This window comes from Calypte anna, chromosome 9, assembly GCF_003957555.1.
Source record: "Calypte anna isolate BGI_N300 chromosome 9, bCalAnn1_v1.p, whole genome shotgun sequence".
In the NCBI taxonomy this organism is placed as follows: Eukaryota; Metazoa; Chordata; class Aves; order Apodiformes; family Trochilidae; genus Calypte; species Calypte anna.
In genome coordinates this window covers 4961946-4980381 of record NC_044255.1, presented here as the reverse complement: position 1 = coordinate 4980381, position 18436 = coordinate 4961946, and the positions used below count along the sequence as shown (strand labels likewise).

At 48.4% G+C, this 18436-nt stretch overlaps 1 protein-coding gene across 2 annotated transcripts in view; it reads left to right on the top strand.

Annotated features, from left to right (window-relative positions):
• ARHGEF4 (Rho guanine nucleotide exchange factor 4) overlaps positions 1-18235 on the top strand; it is an 87489-nt gene extending 69254 nt beyond the window's left edge. Inside the window, exons 1-10 of one of the 2 annotated variants that reach the window (XM_030456540.1) lie at positions 7351-7416; positions 7628-7807; positions 10003-10197; positions 11168-11347; positions 11930-12162; positions 13659-13788; positions 13895-14026; positions 15065-15308; positions 15954-16031; positions 17185-18235. In XM_030456540.1, coding sequence (XP_030312400.1) covers positions 7402-7416; positions 7628-7807; positions 10003-10197; positions 11168-11347; positions 11930-12162; positions 13659-13788; positions 13895-14026; positions 15065-15308; positions 15954-16031; positions 17185-17342 — 1545 coding nt within the window. In that variant the 5' untranslated portion in view covers positions 7351-7401 and the 3' untranslated portion in view covers positions 17343-18235. Of the gene's footprint in view, positions 1-7350; positions 7417-7627; positions 7808-10002; positions 10198-11167; positions 11348-11929; positions 12163-13658; positions 13789-13894; positions 14027-15064; positions 15309-15953; positions 16032-17184 lie in introns of those variants that run through there. The other variant, XM_008500864.2, reaches the window with a different exon arrangement.
• The last annotated feature ends 201 nt before the right edge of the window (positions 18236-18436 follow it).

Below are 18436 nucleotides of genomic sequence, written 5' to 3'. Positions count from 1 at the left end.
TCATTTTCCCTTAGAGCAGAGTCTTCTGCAGCCCTCTCTCTGTGGGGCAGAAGCAGGCCCCAACTTGTTGCACTTTTCAGGCAATCTCTTATGTTCATAAACAGCTTAGAATTATTGAAAATCTCACATGAGACTGTTAACTCTGTTAGATAGATATGGTGATAAAACAGCCACTGCAGCTTGCCAGTATGTTTCCCAAAGTTACCATTTAAAAAAACCAACACATAATCTCAGGACATAATAATGCTTTCAGAAAAAATCTGGGTTATCTTCCCTCTAAACTTTACCTATGGTCTTAGTTACAGATGAAATAATATCTTTATGGCATAAGGTGGAGAAAAGATTGTTTATTAGAAAGGACAAGTGAAAGATGTGAAACCATAGCTCAATCTTCAAATGATGCATTGTGGGACCAAAAATATGGATTTGGGATCATATGTGTCAGTCCCAGAGGTTTTTGGCAGCTGTTTTTGAGGGCAGACCATGCACAAGGTTTGAGCAGCCTTTGAAAGTGCTCGAGTATCCAGATCTTAGTCCTCCTGTAGTGTGGGTGTTTTGTTCTTGACAGCTGTGGCAGCAGGATGAGGCCCTGTGGTGTGTATGAACTGTCAGGTAGTGCTGTCTCACCTGCTCTGAAATAGTGCAAACCACATCTGATATTAGATGAGAACTGCAGTTCTTCACAGGGTCTGCACAAAGTCCTGAAGAGTATCTCCTAGGTTGGCTCTTTATTCCCAATCCAAGTGTTTGGCTCAACATGTAGGAGCCCTGTGTGGCAGGAGGTAGCTGAGCAGGAATGTCTGGTAGCCAGGCCTGGCCCTAGGTCCATGCAGTGACTTGTGCTCCTGTTCAGCTTGGTGTCATGTCACTGAAATGCTCCTCAGGTGCCTTCTGTGCCTGAGCTGGAGACTCTAGGTGCTTGTTCCGCTCTTGGAAGTTTGCTAGGAAATCTTTATTTTTTGCAACATTGATGATGTAGCTGGAACTGTTCTTGTGGTGATGAAGGAATCAATTCACCCCCTGCCAGCTGCTGCTTGCTCAGTGTGGGGACAGCCTATGCTGGCTGCTTGCTGAAGGGTTCTGCTGGGTTTGGAGGAGGCTGCCTGCCAACCCTGGTACCAGTGAGCTCCCCCAGTGCTGTACAACCTCCTCCTGCCCTGCTCTCCCTGGCCTGCTTTTCCCATATCCATTCCATACCTGTTCCAGTGTCCTTATTCCCATCAAGTTCCCCATGTTCTGCCCAGCTCTTGTGCCTGTGGGACCCGTTTGCCTCTGCAGCTTGGGCAGAAGGAGCAAGTGCATGTAAGAGGAGGTGGAGGAAAGTTTTACTGAGAGCTGGGACCACCATCAAAATCTTACTTGCTGGTACTCAAGAGAAAACACAAGTGTCAGGAATAAAATGGGTTTGGGGCTGACAGCTCAGAGCTGGCACATTGCCTCCTGCAGGGCAGCTCAGCTCTCTGGGAAGTGTTGCAGTTGTTGATGCAAAGGAGTCCAGACTTCCCCAGTGGGTGAAGCCCTGCCTGCTGCTAGGGAAATTAAAGCAGAAATCAACAGAAATAGAGAATGAATAAATAAAGAAAGAAGTAATAGTAAATAATAGAGAAGTAAACCAAAGAAGTTATTCCTTCCAGAGCTAGGGGGAGTCCAGGACAATGAGGGACAACCTGGAAGAAATACATGTTACAGAAAAAGGTAATGCAACCCCTGGTGAAACTGTTTCCCTTACCCCTGCATAGGACAATTTCACCAAATCATTGATACCGAGATACTTAGGAGCAAAGATGTAGTATTGTTCTTGGATTTAACATTTCTGATAAGACAGATTTCAAGGTTTCAGAATACACATTGGTGATAGGTGTTACAGCAGTGCCTGCCACAGGTGCTACCTGTTTGCTGAGAGCCTGGGAACACTTTTCCTCTTAATATTTAATGCTAAGTGAATTTTCATTTTCTTTTTCCACGGCTTGTCCAGGTGCTTGATACCTGAGAAATCCTAAAGTATCTGTGTTGAGTTTTATTAAGGGGAACCCAATGTTTTTCGTCTTCCTCAAGTTCACCTACAGCTGTGGTTGACTGAAAAGGGTTACTCAGTCTGAAATTAGTTGTGACTTATTCAAGCCTGCCTCGGGTCTTGGCTGAAGAAGCTGCAGGGGCAGATAAAGCCCAGGAAGAGTAAATCTGGTGATAAATCTGTGGGTGGTGACAAAAGGGACAGTGGGGAAGGAGAGCCCTTGGGCACGGCAGTCAACAGAGTTGGCCTTTTCCCTGTGCTCCCAGTGCATGCACTTGACAGGAGAGATGGGTGCTCTGTGGGAGGCTGGGACTGCCTTCCCTCCAGTCATCTCAGGGAATCCCTCCAGTCATCTCCAGGGAATCCTGCTGTCATCTCCAGGGAGTCCTGCAGTCATCTCAGGGAATCCCTGCAGTCATCTCCCGTAATCCCTGCAGTCATCTCCAGGGAATCCTGCAGTCATCTCCAGGGAGTCCCTGCAGTCATCTCAGGGAATCCCTTCAGTCATGTCCAGGGAATCCCTGCAGCCAGGCTGGGCATTTGTGGCATTTGGGCTGTATCCCCAGGGAGGGAGCAGGAGAGGGGGAGCCACCAAGTCACTGCCTCTCTGCTGAGCACTTGGGGTGCCTGCTGTCCCCTGGGCTCTCAGCTCCTGCTGAGGATGCTGTGGTGTCAGCCAGGCCCTTCTGTGGCTGCTGGATGAGTCCTTCTCAGGGGGAAGGGCAAGACCCTCCCCACTTTTCCCCGTGCTGCCCCCATGGTGATGACGTTCTCCAGCTGCTGAGCCAAGCAAGGTGCAGGGCTGGGCAGACACTGCTGCCCCAAGCCTGGCACAGGGCTTTAATGTTGCTCTTGTGTGGGGCAGGTTCACCAGAACACGTGTCAGGTTCACCAGGACACGTGTCAAGTTCACCAGGGCATGTGCCAGGTTCACCAGGACACGTGCCAGGTTCACCAGGACACGGGGCAGGCAAGAGCTTTGCTGTGCCAGTGCTTTGCTTTGAGTCTCAGGAGTGCAAAGAATGTCTGTGAGCAGGAGTGAGCCCCAGGCATGGTTTCCAAAGGGAGAGCTCTGCTTTAGATTGTATCTTTTCTTAATTTGTCCTCCCAGGCTGAACTCATTCCTGTGCTGATTTGTGCTTATCTGCTGTCTTTGTGATTTATTCGTGGAATCTCAGGCATGAGCTGGCCAGATAAGAAACACAGTAAGCATTTAGAGAGATACCATCAATAATTACTTTTAATTAATGCTTCAAGTGTTTTGATTTAAAGAAAAAAAAAAAAAAGAGAGAATAAAATAAGTCCCATTATGCAGGTTAAAGAAAGATTTTTGGAGGGCGAGTGCTGGTTATTTATGCTGTGTCACTGGGCTTGTTAACAACAGAATGTGCTGGAAACTCTGGAATAAAAACAATGTCTTATATTAATCTTCTTTTTCCTTTGGCTGGTTTTACTCTGGGCATGACTCTGGTGGTTCTGTATGGTGCCCCCACCGTGTCTGCACTGGGCAGAGGTGGAAATGTGACTCTTAGTTGCAGTGTGCATCTGTTGGTGGTGTTCTCAGTCCTGCTGCAAGCCCTCTGGTTTGTAATGACAGAGCATATTTTGTAATATTTACATATTTTGTAATGACAGCAATAGCCATGGATGGGGTGAGGATGCTGTTGAACCTTTCGGTAGAGGAGTCAGATGTGTGAGCCCTGGGTCAAAGTCTTGTTCAGACCCAAGATTTCAACCCCAGTCCTCACTCCTTGCCAGTTTTGAAATTAAAGAAAAGAGGAGAAGTGCTTGTGGCTGTTTCCCAGGTGCTGTCATGGCAGCAGCACATTAAACCTTGTTAGAAACCCATGGGTGGGCACCCACCTCCAGCTGCTGCAGGCTGAGGAATAGGGGGGCTGTGCTGAGAGGGACTCAGGGCTCCCCAGAGCACCCCAGAGCTGGGAAGGGGGTTAGAAAGTGCAATTGTCAGAGATCTGAGCTGTCTGGAGTGAGACTGTGGCACTTGGATCCTCCCTTGAGCTGGAGTGATGGGTGCCACACAACTGAGAGAGGCACCAGGACTGGGGGAGCTGAAAGTTACAGATACTTAAACCACTTTTGAGCCTTAGAATATTTCAAGCTCCTTAAGCCACTGTAAGGCTTTAGATGGGTTTAAAACGTTTAAAACATGTTAAGGCCTTAGATAAGTTTAAGCTGTTAAGCTGCTGTAGAGCTTTGGAATGACTTTTCTCTGGCTTTCAGTGCTTACGGAGGTTTGGAGGTCCTTTGAGCTCTTCATTGTAAGGGTCTTTCTCAACATTTTGAGTGAGGATGTGGCACCTGCATTCAGGGACTCCTCTCAGAAAGCCTCCCAGGCAATGTCTGAACAGTTCAGTTTCCCAGGTCAATTTCATCTTCTCTTTTCTTTGGGGGGGAGGAAAAAAAAAAAAGACTGTACCTCAGGAAACAGACAAATTAACATTTTCAGGGCTCCCCATTTTCAAGAGGTAATTGTGAGTGATATGAATAGTCAGCGTTTCTTTCCTTTGATGGTTTTAATACCCTGATGTCCTAAGACCAGTACCACTTTTACCTGTGACTTGGGGTAATGGCTCAGGAATAGATGTAAGTGTGGCCTGGCACTTTCCCTTGTGTGTTTCCAGGTGTGTTGAAGATTCTTGATGGGCTGTATCCATATATGATGTGTTTAAGTGGCCTTAAGGGACAGGCACTTGCTTAATCTGTTTTAAAATCATATTTGGCTGTGTTGCATCCCACAGCACAGCTTAATTGTGCAGCACAGGATAAAAAATCTGCTTTTGTACTCAACTTTTTGTCTAGCAGTTTCAGTGGGCATGTGATGGGTTGTGAGGGCACTGGCAGGTGTCCTCCTTAGCCTCAGGTAACTATTCCTATCCTTGCAAAAGAACTTCCCTGGCCTGTTTCAGCTAAAAATAAAATGGTCTGGAGCTGGAAAAATAACAGCTGACTTGACTCAGGTGGATGTGTGCCTGGCCTGCTCTCTGACACCCTGCTCATGATATAAATAAAAGGGAATAATGTAATTCCTGCCAGGCAGAATGGTTTTGTGGAAAGCAGTTCTTACCAAATAAGTGTGATGACAAATTGGGAATGTTTGGTAAATGGAGGCAGCTGTACAAGGTGTCCATGAGGAGTCTGACTAAATAAGCAATGTTTATCAGCATGGCACACTTGATTGGGTTCAGATCTTGGCTGACTAACAGATTTATTAAGGAGAATGACAGTCAAGTGAAAATAGTTTGAAGTGAGAAGTGCAAAGTGTTAGCCTGGAACATGGAGACAGAGCAAGAAGCAAGGAGGTGTTTGTGGAGCTGTGGTTCTGACAGCCTGGAGCCAGGCAGCTCCTCTTAGCTAGCCCAAATTCCTCCCTGGCAGGGAAGGGAGAGAAACAGAACCCCTCGAGGCTGGGTTGATTCATCATGCTTACGTGCATGAACCCTTCCCTGGGGTGCCTGTCTCTCCCTGGAGCAAAGGGAGATGCTCCAGAAGGACAACCCAGGTGGCTCCTTCAGACCCAGTGCCTGCTGGGCAGATGGCAGAAGATCTGGTGGTGTCGCCCATCAGGAAACACTGAAGCTAAAGTTTTGGAGAGGAAGCAAAAGCAAGGTGTCGGGATGATTTGAAAACTATCCCCTGGGTTCAGTTCAAAGGAGAGGCTCTCTGTCTGCTCCACACGTTCAGAAAAAAATAGTGTTAAAAAAAAATAGAAGAGAAGCTCTGGAAGCAAAGGGGAGGGTGAAGGGGCTGAGCTGGGGGACACTTGGCCTCTGGGGTCAGGGCTGCTGCAGGGTTTAAATGTTTGATGTGCTGACCCAGCTCAGCTCCAGTCTGTACCACACAGGTCTGGGGGGCAATCATACCTCCAGACTTCACAGCAACCATTTCAGTTCACCAGGAGGCTTTGGTTCAGGTGTTCTTCATGGAAGGTATCTACCTGAAAAGTAAATTCTGTTTTCTCTTCTCCCTGAGCTGCCCTGTTCCCTCTCCTGATGCTTCTAGGTTACTTTTTTTTTTCTTTTCTCATCTGTATGATCCAGTGTACTTGGCAATATCAGAGAAAGCTATTCCTGTTTTATTCAACTAGAACCAAGTAGCTCAAAGATAAGCATTTCTTAAAGGAGTCTTCATCCCTCCTTCTGTAAGCTGTCAAGATCTTGTATCTCTGTTAATATTGCCTGGAGCTACTGTCAGAATAAGACCAGGACATAGGAGGTAATTATGTCAAGGTGTCAAGCCTGAGACAACCCAGGGCTGAGAAATGGAGTGCAGAGCAGCCCATGGCCATGGGGCTTGGCAGCCCAGAGCTCTGTGTGTGTGAGGCTGAGGTTGGGGCAGGCACAGGCAGCAGCCCTGCTTGGCTCTCCTCTTTGGCAGCCTGGGCAGGGGCATTCTTTGGAGGGGTAAATGCAGTATTCCCCCCCCTCCATCCTTCTGTGATGCCCTGAGAAACCTCCCCAAGCACTGATCCACCAGCCCCTGCCCTCCCAGCAGCTGGGGGTGCAGAAGCAGCAGGAAGAGCAGCTGCAGCTGCACAGATACTCGGTGCAATACTGGAGCTGCAGTCAGTTTTCACTTTCCAAGCATCAGTGCCTTTGGGCTGCCAACACCACTGTCTGCAAACTTCAGTGTTGTTATAAACAAAGAAAAAAAAGCTAATTTTTGTTTATTTTCATAGCTGCCAGTGGCTAGGGGAGCTTTAAGGTGGCTGGGTTTGCATGCTCTCCCTTCTAATCTTTCTCTTCTAGAGACTGCTTTGGGGCTTTGCCAGAACTAAGCTGACCTTGATATTACAAGGTCAGCACATCAGTGTTGTTTCATGTGAACATTGAGAGTCCTTTTTCAAACCTTGTTTTAATTGCCAAGATTAAAACCTGTAGTAACATGAGCTGAGCTTTTTGAGCCTGGGAGCTCCCCTGCTTGGAATCAGTGAGCACTCCCTTCCTTTAAGACATGCTTCTCCTCTGGCAGGCAGCAGCTCTCAGGATGGAGCTGGTTGATTGGGTCATGCCTTAACACATTTTACAGAAAACCTTTTTATCTGCTTCCTCCTCAGAGAGGATGCTGCAGGATGCTGTGCCCCAACTCTGCTTGCTGCAGTGACTTGCAGGACCATGGCAATGCCAGCCCTGGCTCAGAGTGACCCTTCAGGATCTGCCCTGAGACAGGGATTGATGCTGAGTGCATTTGGTATTTCTGTACCAGCCTAGGAATTGAACTGGATACAACTGATCCGGTCTGCTCTGCCACATCTGAAGTGATGTGTCTGGTTCTGGGCTGCACTGGCAACCCAAGAACATCTTCCACCAGCACTTGTACCCCTGAGCTCTGTTTGGGGCAGGCACCAGTAAGACATTCCAGTCAGATTTATGTTCTTCATGGCAGTAAGTGTACACCTCCAAGTGATTCTGAGCAAATGCTACTGAGGGTGAGGTCAGTCACAGCAGCTCCCAGCCTAGCACCAGTTCCTTGCCACGTTGCTCAGGGGAAGGCACCAAGACTTGTTTGGCTCAGGTGCCAAAGCAGCAGGAGCCAGGTCTGCAGGCTGAGCTGCTTTCCTGGGACAGTATGACCTCTGCCTTGCTCTCTCCACAGCTCATCAGTGATGGCAGCGTGGTGTATGCAGAAGCCCTCTGGGACCATGTCACCATGGATGACCAGGAGCTGGGATTCAAGGCTGGTGATGTCATTGAAGTGATGGATGCTACCAACAAGGAGTGGTGGTGGGGGAGGATTGTGGACAGTGAAGGATGGTTTCCTGCCAGCTTTGTACGGGTAAGAACTTGACATTTCTGTTTGCCTCTCCGTTAGCATCAAGGATTTGGGGGGTTTCTCCAGTTTTAGTGTTCTGTACTGACTCCTGGACACTTTGACTCCTGGAGATAGTTGGCTCGTCGTGTTTTGTGTCTATTGCTCTGCATGTGGCTACACTAAACCAGGCCCTTTTGGCTGCCATCAGGGTGGAGAAATCCCTCTTGACATGAGTAAATGAGGGCAAGGAGGATTGGGTTCCAGCCTCAGGAGTTAAGCTGAGCCATGCCAGCTGAGGGCTGCCCTTCTGCAACCTGGGCTCCTGTTTCCATGTGTGTATATTGGCTATTTTGTGCCCAAGCATGCAGGATCATCTCCTTGGTGAGCAAGCAACAAATACTTTCCTACAGGAATCCCAGATGCAGCTGGCAGACATCTGCACTGTGGTGTGCAGAGCAGACAAGATGGATGAGAGCATGGCACTAAATTTAGTTTTCTGGTGCTGTGTCCAGTGCTGTGCATGTAAAGTTTTCAGAAGGCTGGGCTGCTGGGCAACCACACAACCCTGTACCCTAGGCATGGAAAAATGGAGGAGAAAACCACAAAAATTTTCTTGGAGGTCATGTGGGGCAACTGAGAAGGTCGGAGCTGTGAAACACTTGATGCTTTGGGGCACCAGCTGCAAAGGCTTTATAGACACAGATGTAGAGAGCAGCCCAGCCAGTTCCAGGTGTACACTGCAGGTGTTGGGGTAATTTCCAACAGAGCATTCTGAAACACATCTGAATTGTCAGTGCTAGTGTGGGAGGGGTGTAAAACAAGAGTGTAACTACTGTGCACTCCTTTCCTTTCCTCCTGAGAGGCTTTTTTCCTTTCTTTGGGCTGTGCCTGGTGGTGTGGAGGCCTGAGGCTACTTTCAGCACTTCAGGGCAGGCTCCTCAGGACTGCAGAGACAATGAGGTGCCTAAGGGCAGAGATTTTCAGCCCTTGAGCTCTTTATCTGGGTCACTTCAAGATCACAAGTGACCCAAAACTAAGGGAAGCATGAGGGGATACCAGGTGATCTCCAGTCTCTGTAGCAAAAGTCCTTTCAGAGGTGGGGCAGACAGTGCTAAAAAGTTTTGGAATGTTTTGTTACAGATGGTGGGAGACAGTCTCATCTGGAAAACTATTACAAACAGTGGATGCTTTTGTAAGTAAGGTTACTAGGACCAAACTCTAGGTACTGGTGGAGGCAGAAATATTTTTTTCCCCTCAAAACACAGGCCTTTTTTCTCTCATGTTACTGACAAGCTGTATGGTTATCCCAGATATTAAAAAAAAAAAAAAAAGTGATAAATATTTTAGGGGAAGCAGACTCATGCTTGCCTTTAGGGATGCATAGTAGCTAAGTTCTTTTAGCAGAGTTATTATGACAGCTCTTCAAGCATCTGAGTGAAGATCTCCTAATTATCACTTGGCCTCAAGATAACTTCAGGGAAGGCTGGTGTGTTCAGGGACTGGATAAATCCACAGGGCTCTTAGTTACCCCACACAAGTTTCAGGCCAAGGAATGAGTTTAGGACTGGCCAGTGCTGCTCACAGAGAAGGAAAACCAGGATTGCACAGCTGAATGGCTCAGCAGCTGTGAGCAGTGAGTACAGGTAATCTCTGCCTCTGCTGACAGGGGGGGTGTGCAGTATATTTTGTGTTGATGGACGTGTAACAAGTCCTAAGTAGTCCTGCCTTGAAGCAGCTACATCAGAAGTTTAAGGCAGCTCTGTCTCATATTAAAAATGCCATTGTACTAAAAATGGGTATGTATGCCCCTACCTCAGTGCTTTTCACTTCTTCTCCATGCTGAGTTGTGTACAGAGCAGTCCCATGGGCAGCCTGGGAGCTCCAGTGCTGCTACATGAGAGAAAACTCCCAACTGCACTGCAGGGCTTGCTGAGCTGCTGTTACCTTCAGCACTTGGCTGCTGCTGCCAGTGTGGAGTAGAGGGAGGTGTTCCTGTTCCTGCAAAACGCTGGAGTTTCTGCTCCTGCTGTGCTGCCATCTGATGGGCTGTGCCAAGGAGTTCAGTTTCACAGCAGCCCTGTCAAGTGTTGCCCGGCAGCGTTCCTGTGTTTTATATGAACATTAAATTCTTCTTTAATAGGGAACAGCTACTGAGAGGCTTCCTTGGGAGAGTTGTGTTTAGCAGTACAAAGTGTGACCATCTTGTGTGTCTGGCACAGCTTCGAGTAAACCAGGATGAGCCCATGGAAGATTATCCCCTGAAGGCAGAGGGTGGCAGGGAGGAGGAGGCTGGCAGCGGGTCCCGCCGCCTGGGCATGGGACAGAGCACCAAGGACCAGATGAGGACCAATGTCATCAATGAGATCATCAGCACAGAGAGAGATTACATCAAGCACCTGAAGGACATCTGTGAGGTAACGGGATTAAGGGGAAAGCAAATGTGAAAGACTTGTCTGAAGGATGGAGGATGTCCTGATCTTGCCCCGAGAGCGACCCTGAGCAGGAAATTTTCCTTTTCTGAAAATGGGACTGTGTTTCCATCAGAGCCTGCCCTGCTAAATGGCATTGCTTGCTCAGAAAACAGAAGACAGGTCATTACAACAGTATCCCAAATGCTTCTGTATCCAGAACACCCACTTGGCCTCTGATTAAATGGGATTAACTAAATTTCCCAAGCCAAAGAAAAGTGACTGCCTGGCATTGCTGTCTTCTAATGTATGTCCTGAGGTTAAGCACTCAGCAGCTCCATCCTTCAGGCAAGTCATGCTCAGATCACAACTGAGAGATGCTCAGCCACTTAGGTCTTTCCCTTACAAATACTGAGTGTTGGGACAACTCCTGGGGAAGAGACAGACTGTCATATGCTCTGGGATAAATGAAAGTAATTGATGAAAGAAGTGTAGGAATGTAGTTCTTCACTGAAATGGCACCAAAATATAGTGCCTTCCAGCTGGGGCAAAGGGTCACAACAAACAAACCTTTCCTCTCCCAGTGTCATCCTCCTCCCTTCAGTCACCCAGGCATTTCCTAACATCCAGTCATCCAGGCATCCACATCAGATCTGCAACTGGATTTAACTGGCCTGAATCCCTCAGAACATCCTGTGACCTGCAGACACAGAAAGGTGTCTTTAACAGGAGAGAAAGCAACTCTGGCACTCCTTCACGTGTGGATTGCAGCATTGTTTGAGGGAGTGACATAACTGGAACCTGGTTTATATGTCTGCTATGGGCTGGGTGGTGTTAGAGGATATAATAGCTAAACCATGGATGCACCCGTGCTGTTCCTGTACCCCTCTTCCTGCAAATCCATGGACTTTTCTGTTGATAACCAAAGGCCTTGGAGCAAATGTCCAGGAAGGTTTCTGATTTGGATTTCTTGTAGGGTTACATCAAACAGTGCCGCAAAAGAGCTGACATGTTTACAGAAGAGCAGCTGAAGACAATCTTTGGAAATATTGAGGACATATACAGGTGCCAGAAGAAATTTGTTAAAGCACTAGAGAAGAAATTCAACAAAGACCACCCACATTTGAGTGAGGTTGGCTCATGCTTCTTGGAATATGTAAGTACATTTGACTTCATGGGAGAGGGATAGCTGAGCACAGATTAAGCCAGGAGGTGTAGAAACTGATCTGACAGAACTGAAGCTGTGTTTGGAAAAAAAACCCCATCCACCCACCCAAATGAAAAGCCACTCACCCACCCAATACTCTCCTCCCAGCCAAACATTCTCTAGGTTTTGTGGATGTGGAAACAGCATTACTCAAGTGCCTCAGCTTCTGAGCACTGTGCTCCTTGCCAGCCTGTGATACTTTACAGAAGATTCCAAAACCTTGAGCTGGACCTGAGTTCACAACTAAGGTATTTTCAGAGGAGTGCATGATCAGCAGCTGCTGATCTGTCTATGAAAAGCTCTGAGCACAGGCCAGAATAGATGGAATTAACTTGGGCCATCAGGCAAGCTGCACATGGTCTGACTTGTCTCATGTTTTGCCCATCCTCAGCTTTGGGTCTCCAGGCTCCAAAGTCTGGGGTGGATACAAGTTACCAAAGAGCCCTGTGTGCACATAGCCAGTGAACTCAAAACTCTGTGAGCCATCAGCCTCAAGGTTGTGGGCACTAAACCCCTTAATTTCCCTTGCAGCAAACAGAGTTCCAGATCTACTCTGAGTACTGCAACAACCACCCCAATGCCTGCTTGGAGCTGTCCCGCCTCACCAAAGTGAACAAGTACCTCTACTTCTTTGAAGCCTGTCGCCTGCTCCAGAAGATGATTGACATCTCTCTGGATGGCTTTCTGCTCACCCCTGTGCAGAAAATCTGCAAATATCCCCTGCAGCTGGCTGAGCTGCTGAAGTACACCAACCCCCAGCACAGGTACCTCAGCAGGGTGGGGAGGGGAGGAATGGGGCTGATGGAAAGGGATTTACACAGAATCACATGTGGAGGGCAGCCTGACAAAAGCAGGTGATACTACAGTTCTTCTCTGTTACCTTGTAGAAACCAGGAAAAAGAAGTATTTTTCTACTGAAGACATAATTTTCCCTTACAGTAGTACTGTCCCTCCTGACCCTGCAAGGTCCATTTTATAACAGACTGATTTTCTATTTAATTTGGCCCACATGTGTGTGATAGCAGCACATACTTTGGTGTAAAATGTTTCCGGTGGTGGTGTTGAAAACTTTACTGCAAAAGCAGTGGTTGAATTTACCCCAAAATGTACCTGTAACTGTGTCATAGCACAGAAGGGCTGAGAGGTGGTCAAGAGTTCTGCCAAGTGCATCCCTGGTGGGAAGGTGTTGTCTGCAGACCAAGCCATCAGGTGAATGCTCTGCCCTTGGCTCGTGGAACCATGCCACTGAGTCAAGCATCTGAAATGACCAACTACAGGAAGAAAGATGAAAAATCTTTATTAAAGCCCAGTGTTGATATCAGTCCATTGTGGTTTGACTCAATTTAACCTTCCTAATGACAGCAGCAGAATTTAAACATATGTCAGTAAATCTATAAGCATGTTCTAAAAGTGACCTCTCACCAGAAAGCTCTTTCATGTACAGATGTTTTGCAAACTGTCTAAGCAACAGGTTGTGCAGAAGAGCTCTTTTCCAGCTGCTCTAAACTCAGAAGAAGTAGATGATAGCAGATGGAGGGGGGAAGGTAGCACAGTTTCTTTTGCACCCTTCTGGATAAACTCTCAGCTCCTGTTGGAAATGAAGGCAGTGATTGCTGAACTGTCTCATGTGGGCAGGATGGAAACAGGCTGTGTATAAAATCAGATCAGTATCTGTGAAGTTTGAAAAGTGCAGGTGTGGGAGAAATCACTCTGTGTGGTGAATGTAAATATAACAGGTAGGAAAAGCTTCAAAGTCTCTGACCCTTATTTCAGTAGGAAATCAGGTAGGTAGTGGGGTGGAGAAGGAGGTAGATGGGTGGGGAGGTAGGTAAGGAGGTAGGTAAATAAATAAGTAAATAAGTGAGGAGGTAGGTAAATAAATAGCTGGGTAGGTAGCGGGAGGGGTAAGAAAGCAAGTGGGGTGGACACAGGATGGAGGAGGGAAAGGGAGGGAGAAGGGAGGAAGGAAATAAGGATGGAAGGGGGAGGAGGAAAGAGAAGAACAGGGGGGGAAAGATGGGTGGAGGAGGGTTTAAGGGGATAAAGGGGGGGGGAGGAAATAAGCAGGGAGGGAGGGGAGGAGGGAGGGGGGGAAAGGTTGGAGGGATGGGGAGAAAGGGGAATGGAAGGGAAGAAGGAAGGAGTGAGCTGTGCTGCTGGTATTGCCACATGGGGGTCATGGCTCCTGAGGTTACCTGAGTGCAGGTCATGGCAGGTCATGCCTCCATCCAGATTCCATCTCTCATCTCATCCTCTGCAGGGATTTCAAAGATGTTGAAGCTGCCTTAAATGCCATGAAGAACGTTGCTCAGCTCATCAACGAGAGGAAGAGGAGGTTGGAGAACATTGACAAAATTGCTCACTGGCAGAGTTCCATTGAAGACTGGGAAGTAAGAGCTCACATTTACCTTGTCTGTGTGCTGTCTCCCTGATGTTCCTCTCACAAACATCCTCAGCCACAGATGGTTGTAAACATCTTCTTTGTGCTGTTCTCAGGGTGAAGATGTCCTAGTCAGGAGCTCAGAACTCATCTATTCTGGGGAATTAACCAAAATTTCCCACCCTCAGGCCAAGAGCCAGCAGAGGATGTTCTTCCTCTTTGATCACCAGCTTGTCTGCTGTAAAAAGGTAACCTCATTAGCCAGGGACAAATGATATCTACTGCACTGCTAAAGATTATGACCTAACTCCCTCTTGACCTGCTTCCTTAGTACTTACCAGCATCACGTGTGCTTCTGGCACACATGATTTTTATGTAATGGAAAGAAATCTTCCTTAGGCATACTCAGTTCTGAAACAGCCAATTTTTTTGCATACCTCATGGCATACATAGAGGTAGCTCCAGGTAACAGGCATGAGACCCTCCCTTGTTCATCACTGCTCTCAAATTTTCATTGTCAGTATAAAAGCCAAAAGGCAATCAGGATTTGTAGTTGTTGTTGCTTTCTAACTAGGACTGTAGGGTTCATGTATTTTCTGACACTGCCTCAATATGAGGATTTGGGGACATGCTGCTCAGTCAGAGCTCTGCAGGGCAGCTGATATTCCACAACACAGTTTTAACCTGGCAGACTGAACACCATACAGCCCCTCTGTCTCCCCCATCTCCTGAGGAGAGAATTAGAAAGGCAAAGAGACTCATCAGTTGAGAAAAACAGCAATTTATTAGTTAGTTCATCATAAAAATAGTACAGGAATATACTAACAAGTGCAGCTGCTCACCGTCCCCTGGCCTGCCCAGCCCTGGCCACAGCAGAGAAAATCCTGTAACTGCAATTCAGGAAGAGAGAAAGATATGGAGTATCCCACTGGTCACCCTGGACCTGTTCCTCTGCTTTGCTCATTCCCAGCTTCTTGTACAACTGCACGCTAGAAAAACATGGAAAGCTGAAAAGTCCTTGATTTCTTACCAAAAACTGTATTAATTACCAACAACCATTCACTCTATCCTGATCCCAGCATGGGGAGAAACCTCTTGATTCCCCTCTCTCCCGAGTGTCACCAGGACCTCAGCAATCTGCACTTCCCCAGGTTCAAACCCCCCCTCAGTTTTTTTCTTACTGACTGCAGTGGCTGCCAGGAAGATGAAATTCCCCCTCATATCCAGGGAGAGAAGTGGTCAGGCCAGGAAGCAGTAACAGCTGAGCTGTGGGATCTCTCTTGCAGGACCTCCTGCGCCGGGACATCCTGTACTACAAGAGTCGGATCAACATGGACGAGATGGAAATATTGGATGTAGAAGATGGGAAGGACAAAGACTTCAACATCAGTGTCAAAAATGCATTCAAACTGCACTGCCCAGACACTGAGGAGGTTCACTTGTTCTGTACTAAAAAGCCTGAGCAGAAGCAACGCTGGCTGAAGGCCTTTGAGAATGAAAGGAGACAGGTTCAGCTGGACCAGGAGACAGGTATGGAGAGAGCAGGGCTGGGAGGCTCTCCCTGGGGGGGTTTGCTGGGTTGTTTCCTTTAACCACCAGACAGAGCACAGAGGGGAGAGGGGGAGCCAGTCCATGCTCCAGTCCAGCTCTGGGCTGCACTTTCTGAATGAATCTGTGGAACTGGGAAAAATGGAGTGAGCAAGTGGAGTGAGCAGCCAGAGCAGTGTCCTCCCAGGGAGGCTGGTGTGGCTGGACTGAGGTCTGGCAGGGCTGACAGAACAGGCAGTGCATTCCATACAGCTTCTATTATTTTCTAATACAGAGTGACTGCCAAACTTGGCAAGATCTATACAAAACACGTTAATTGTGAGAGAGGGTTTTCATTGTTTTGTCCAAATCCTGCTGAAGTCACATGTGTCCTCTCCTGAGATCTGAACCTGGCCTGTCTTTAGCAGCCAGCAAAGCAGGGGAGGAAAGGGCAGGAGTAAACCTGGCATGAAGGATAAGGAGAGCACAGGCTGGGGGGAATGCTCTCTGCCCCCTCTAGCTTTGGGAATAGTTTCCTCCTGGGATTCTCATCTCTACCCCTGTATTTGCCTTACTGCCTGTGTCAGTGTCTTCTCACCAGTTATCCAGTGAAGACGTGCTGCTGACAAACTCTGTCTTATCTTCAAGGTTTTTCTATCACAGAGCTGCAGAAAAAACAGGCAATGCTGAATGCCAGCAAGCAGCACCAGACTGGGAAGCCTAAGGGTGAGTTACACCTGAACATACAAACTCTGCTGGGCCTGGGGTGGGGGTGTCCATGCTCACTACAAGGGAACAGTTTCTAAGAGGGGTCAGTAAGGGCTCATGAGAAGGGCAGATGGGGAACTCTGCAGTACAGTTCCTGGCAGATTCCGGTGCCTGGAGGCAGGAAACTATTCCCAGGTCCAGGAGAGCTACTTTGCAGCTGATCCCTTAGTGCCAGTCCCTGCCAGCAGCCAGGTACTTCCCAGAGGCAGCTGCTGTTCCAAGGCTGCTTCCCAGCCTCAGCCTGGAAGCCAGGCTCCCCAGGCAGGGTGCTGTTCTCTGGGTGAAAAGAGAAGGAAGGTTCAGCCTTGCAGTAATCCATGGGATGCAAAAGGGGTCAGGAAGGTCACTGCAGCAGGGACCATTCCTGCCTGGACAGTGGCTTGGGAATCCAAGCGGAGTGGCAGAGTGCCACGGGTGGATCCCATGCCCACTGATACAGGAAAATCTTGAGCAGCAGCCAGGGGAGGATCAACTCAAGCCAGAGAAAGAAAGGTTCCCAGACCTGCAGCACTGCTGGATAAAGTTTCCTACCCCCTTGTTTTGGGATGCCACCACCCACCCCTCTTGATATCCAGAGGAAGGGATATCACTTGCTTCTGCTGGAACCACGTGGAACCATGTTCTGGTGCTACCTCCAGCCAGCAGGTAAATCCCAACCAGTTCTGCAGTAAAAAAAAAAAAAAAAAAAAAAAAAAAAAAAAAAAAAAAATATCAGTAAGATTTGGCTGCACAGAGGTGGAAGTCTGGGAGGAGGGCAGAGCTCAGTCCCAGTGCAAAGCCCTAGGGGGGAAGCAGTAGATGAGAGCTCCCAAGCCTCAGGACTTAGAAACCCCCTGAAGGAGCTGTGAGAGGAAACAACCGAAGCCCCCAGTGAGGTTTTTTCACTGCTAATGACAAACTACAGCTCCTGAGCCCTGCTGTTCTGCTTCACACTTCTGGGACTGCCAAAGCATCAATTCTGAGCCTCCAAAAGCAGGGCTGAAACTCAGGGTCCTGCCCAAGACAAAGCCAATTCCTAGCCCCGCAGCCTTCCCCAGGGACAGAAGAGAGGACAGGGAGGAGAGCTCTGCTCAGCTAACCTGCTTCCCCATCTCTCCCCCCTTCCCCCCAGCTCTCAGCAGGCCATCCTATGACTTTCTGCTGCGTCAGAAGCCCCCCAGCCTGCCCAGCACCCTCCCCCAGCACCAGCTCTTCATGCTGGCAGAGCCCAAGCGCAAGCCCTCCAATTTCTGGCAGAACATCAGCAGGCTGACACCCTTCAGGAAATGAGGGCAGCCCCCCGGGCTTGTGCCTGAGCCCCTGCTGCTGGTCAGAAAGCACTTTATCCATCGGGCCTGGGAGGCAGAGCCCAGGTTCTCCAACTCCTTGGTTTCCAGAGGCTGGCACAGAGCTGCTCTGCGGGACGACTGACGGCGCTGGGGCTCTCTCTGGGGTGATGCTCTGCACGTCCTTGCACACACGGGTGCAGCTGTGGCAGTCTTAGCGAGCACAAACTCCCAGGAAGAGATCCCAGGAGGGAGCCTGATGTGTTCCATTTGCAGAGCCTGGAGTTGTCAGCTCCACTGCAGCTCCCTCCTTCCCACTGTGAGCTCCGTCAGGAGGGGGATGGCAGCGCTGCCCTGCACGGTTCCTTCTCCACTGGCAGCCCCAGAGCAGCAGTCCCCAGGCACTGACAAGAGACTTTTTCCATGGGGGCGTGGTGGGAAATGGCCTCTGCCCACCCTCTGCCCCCCGTTTCTCAGAGACATGATCCTCCTCCTCCTCCTCCCTCCCAACTCGGTCAGTCAGCATCCCAACCCAGCCCAGGCAGCAGTGAGGATTGCACCCTCACCTTCTGCTTTCCTTTAGCTTCAACACCACTGACAAACTTTAGAGTACACAGAGCTGTGCCAATCAACCTGCAGCTTGAGGAAAGGTCAGGAACCTCTGTAGGGGCTTAGAGTCACAGCAGGTAGAGAAAAAATGTGCCTAATTAATACTGTACTCAGTTCCTTAGATTCTTGTCTCTCCATCATCCTGCCCTGCCTCCTGGCCAATGAAAATGTTCCTTGTTTGTAATGTGTTTATTTATGGTAAAAATCAGAGCTGTGTATTTTGTAAGTCTGTAATTGTTCTTGTCAGATGTTGTTAACTTGGTGCCTATTTTGTCCATTTTCCTTTATTTAAAAAAAAAAAAAAAAAAAAAAAAAAGTCAATATTTGCAACTCTAGCTCCAAGCAGCCAGTCTGCAGTTCCATTCTGGAAGCCTGAAACCTAGGGGTGTTATGCAAACCCCCACAGACCCTCAGTTCAAGGGATGTTGCTATTGGGTTTTGACCTTTAAAAAAAAAAGCAAACAAACCCAGAAAGCCACTTTAAAAAGG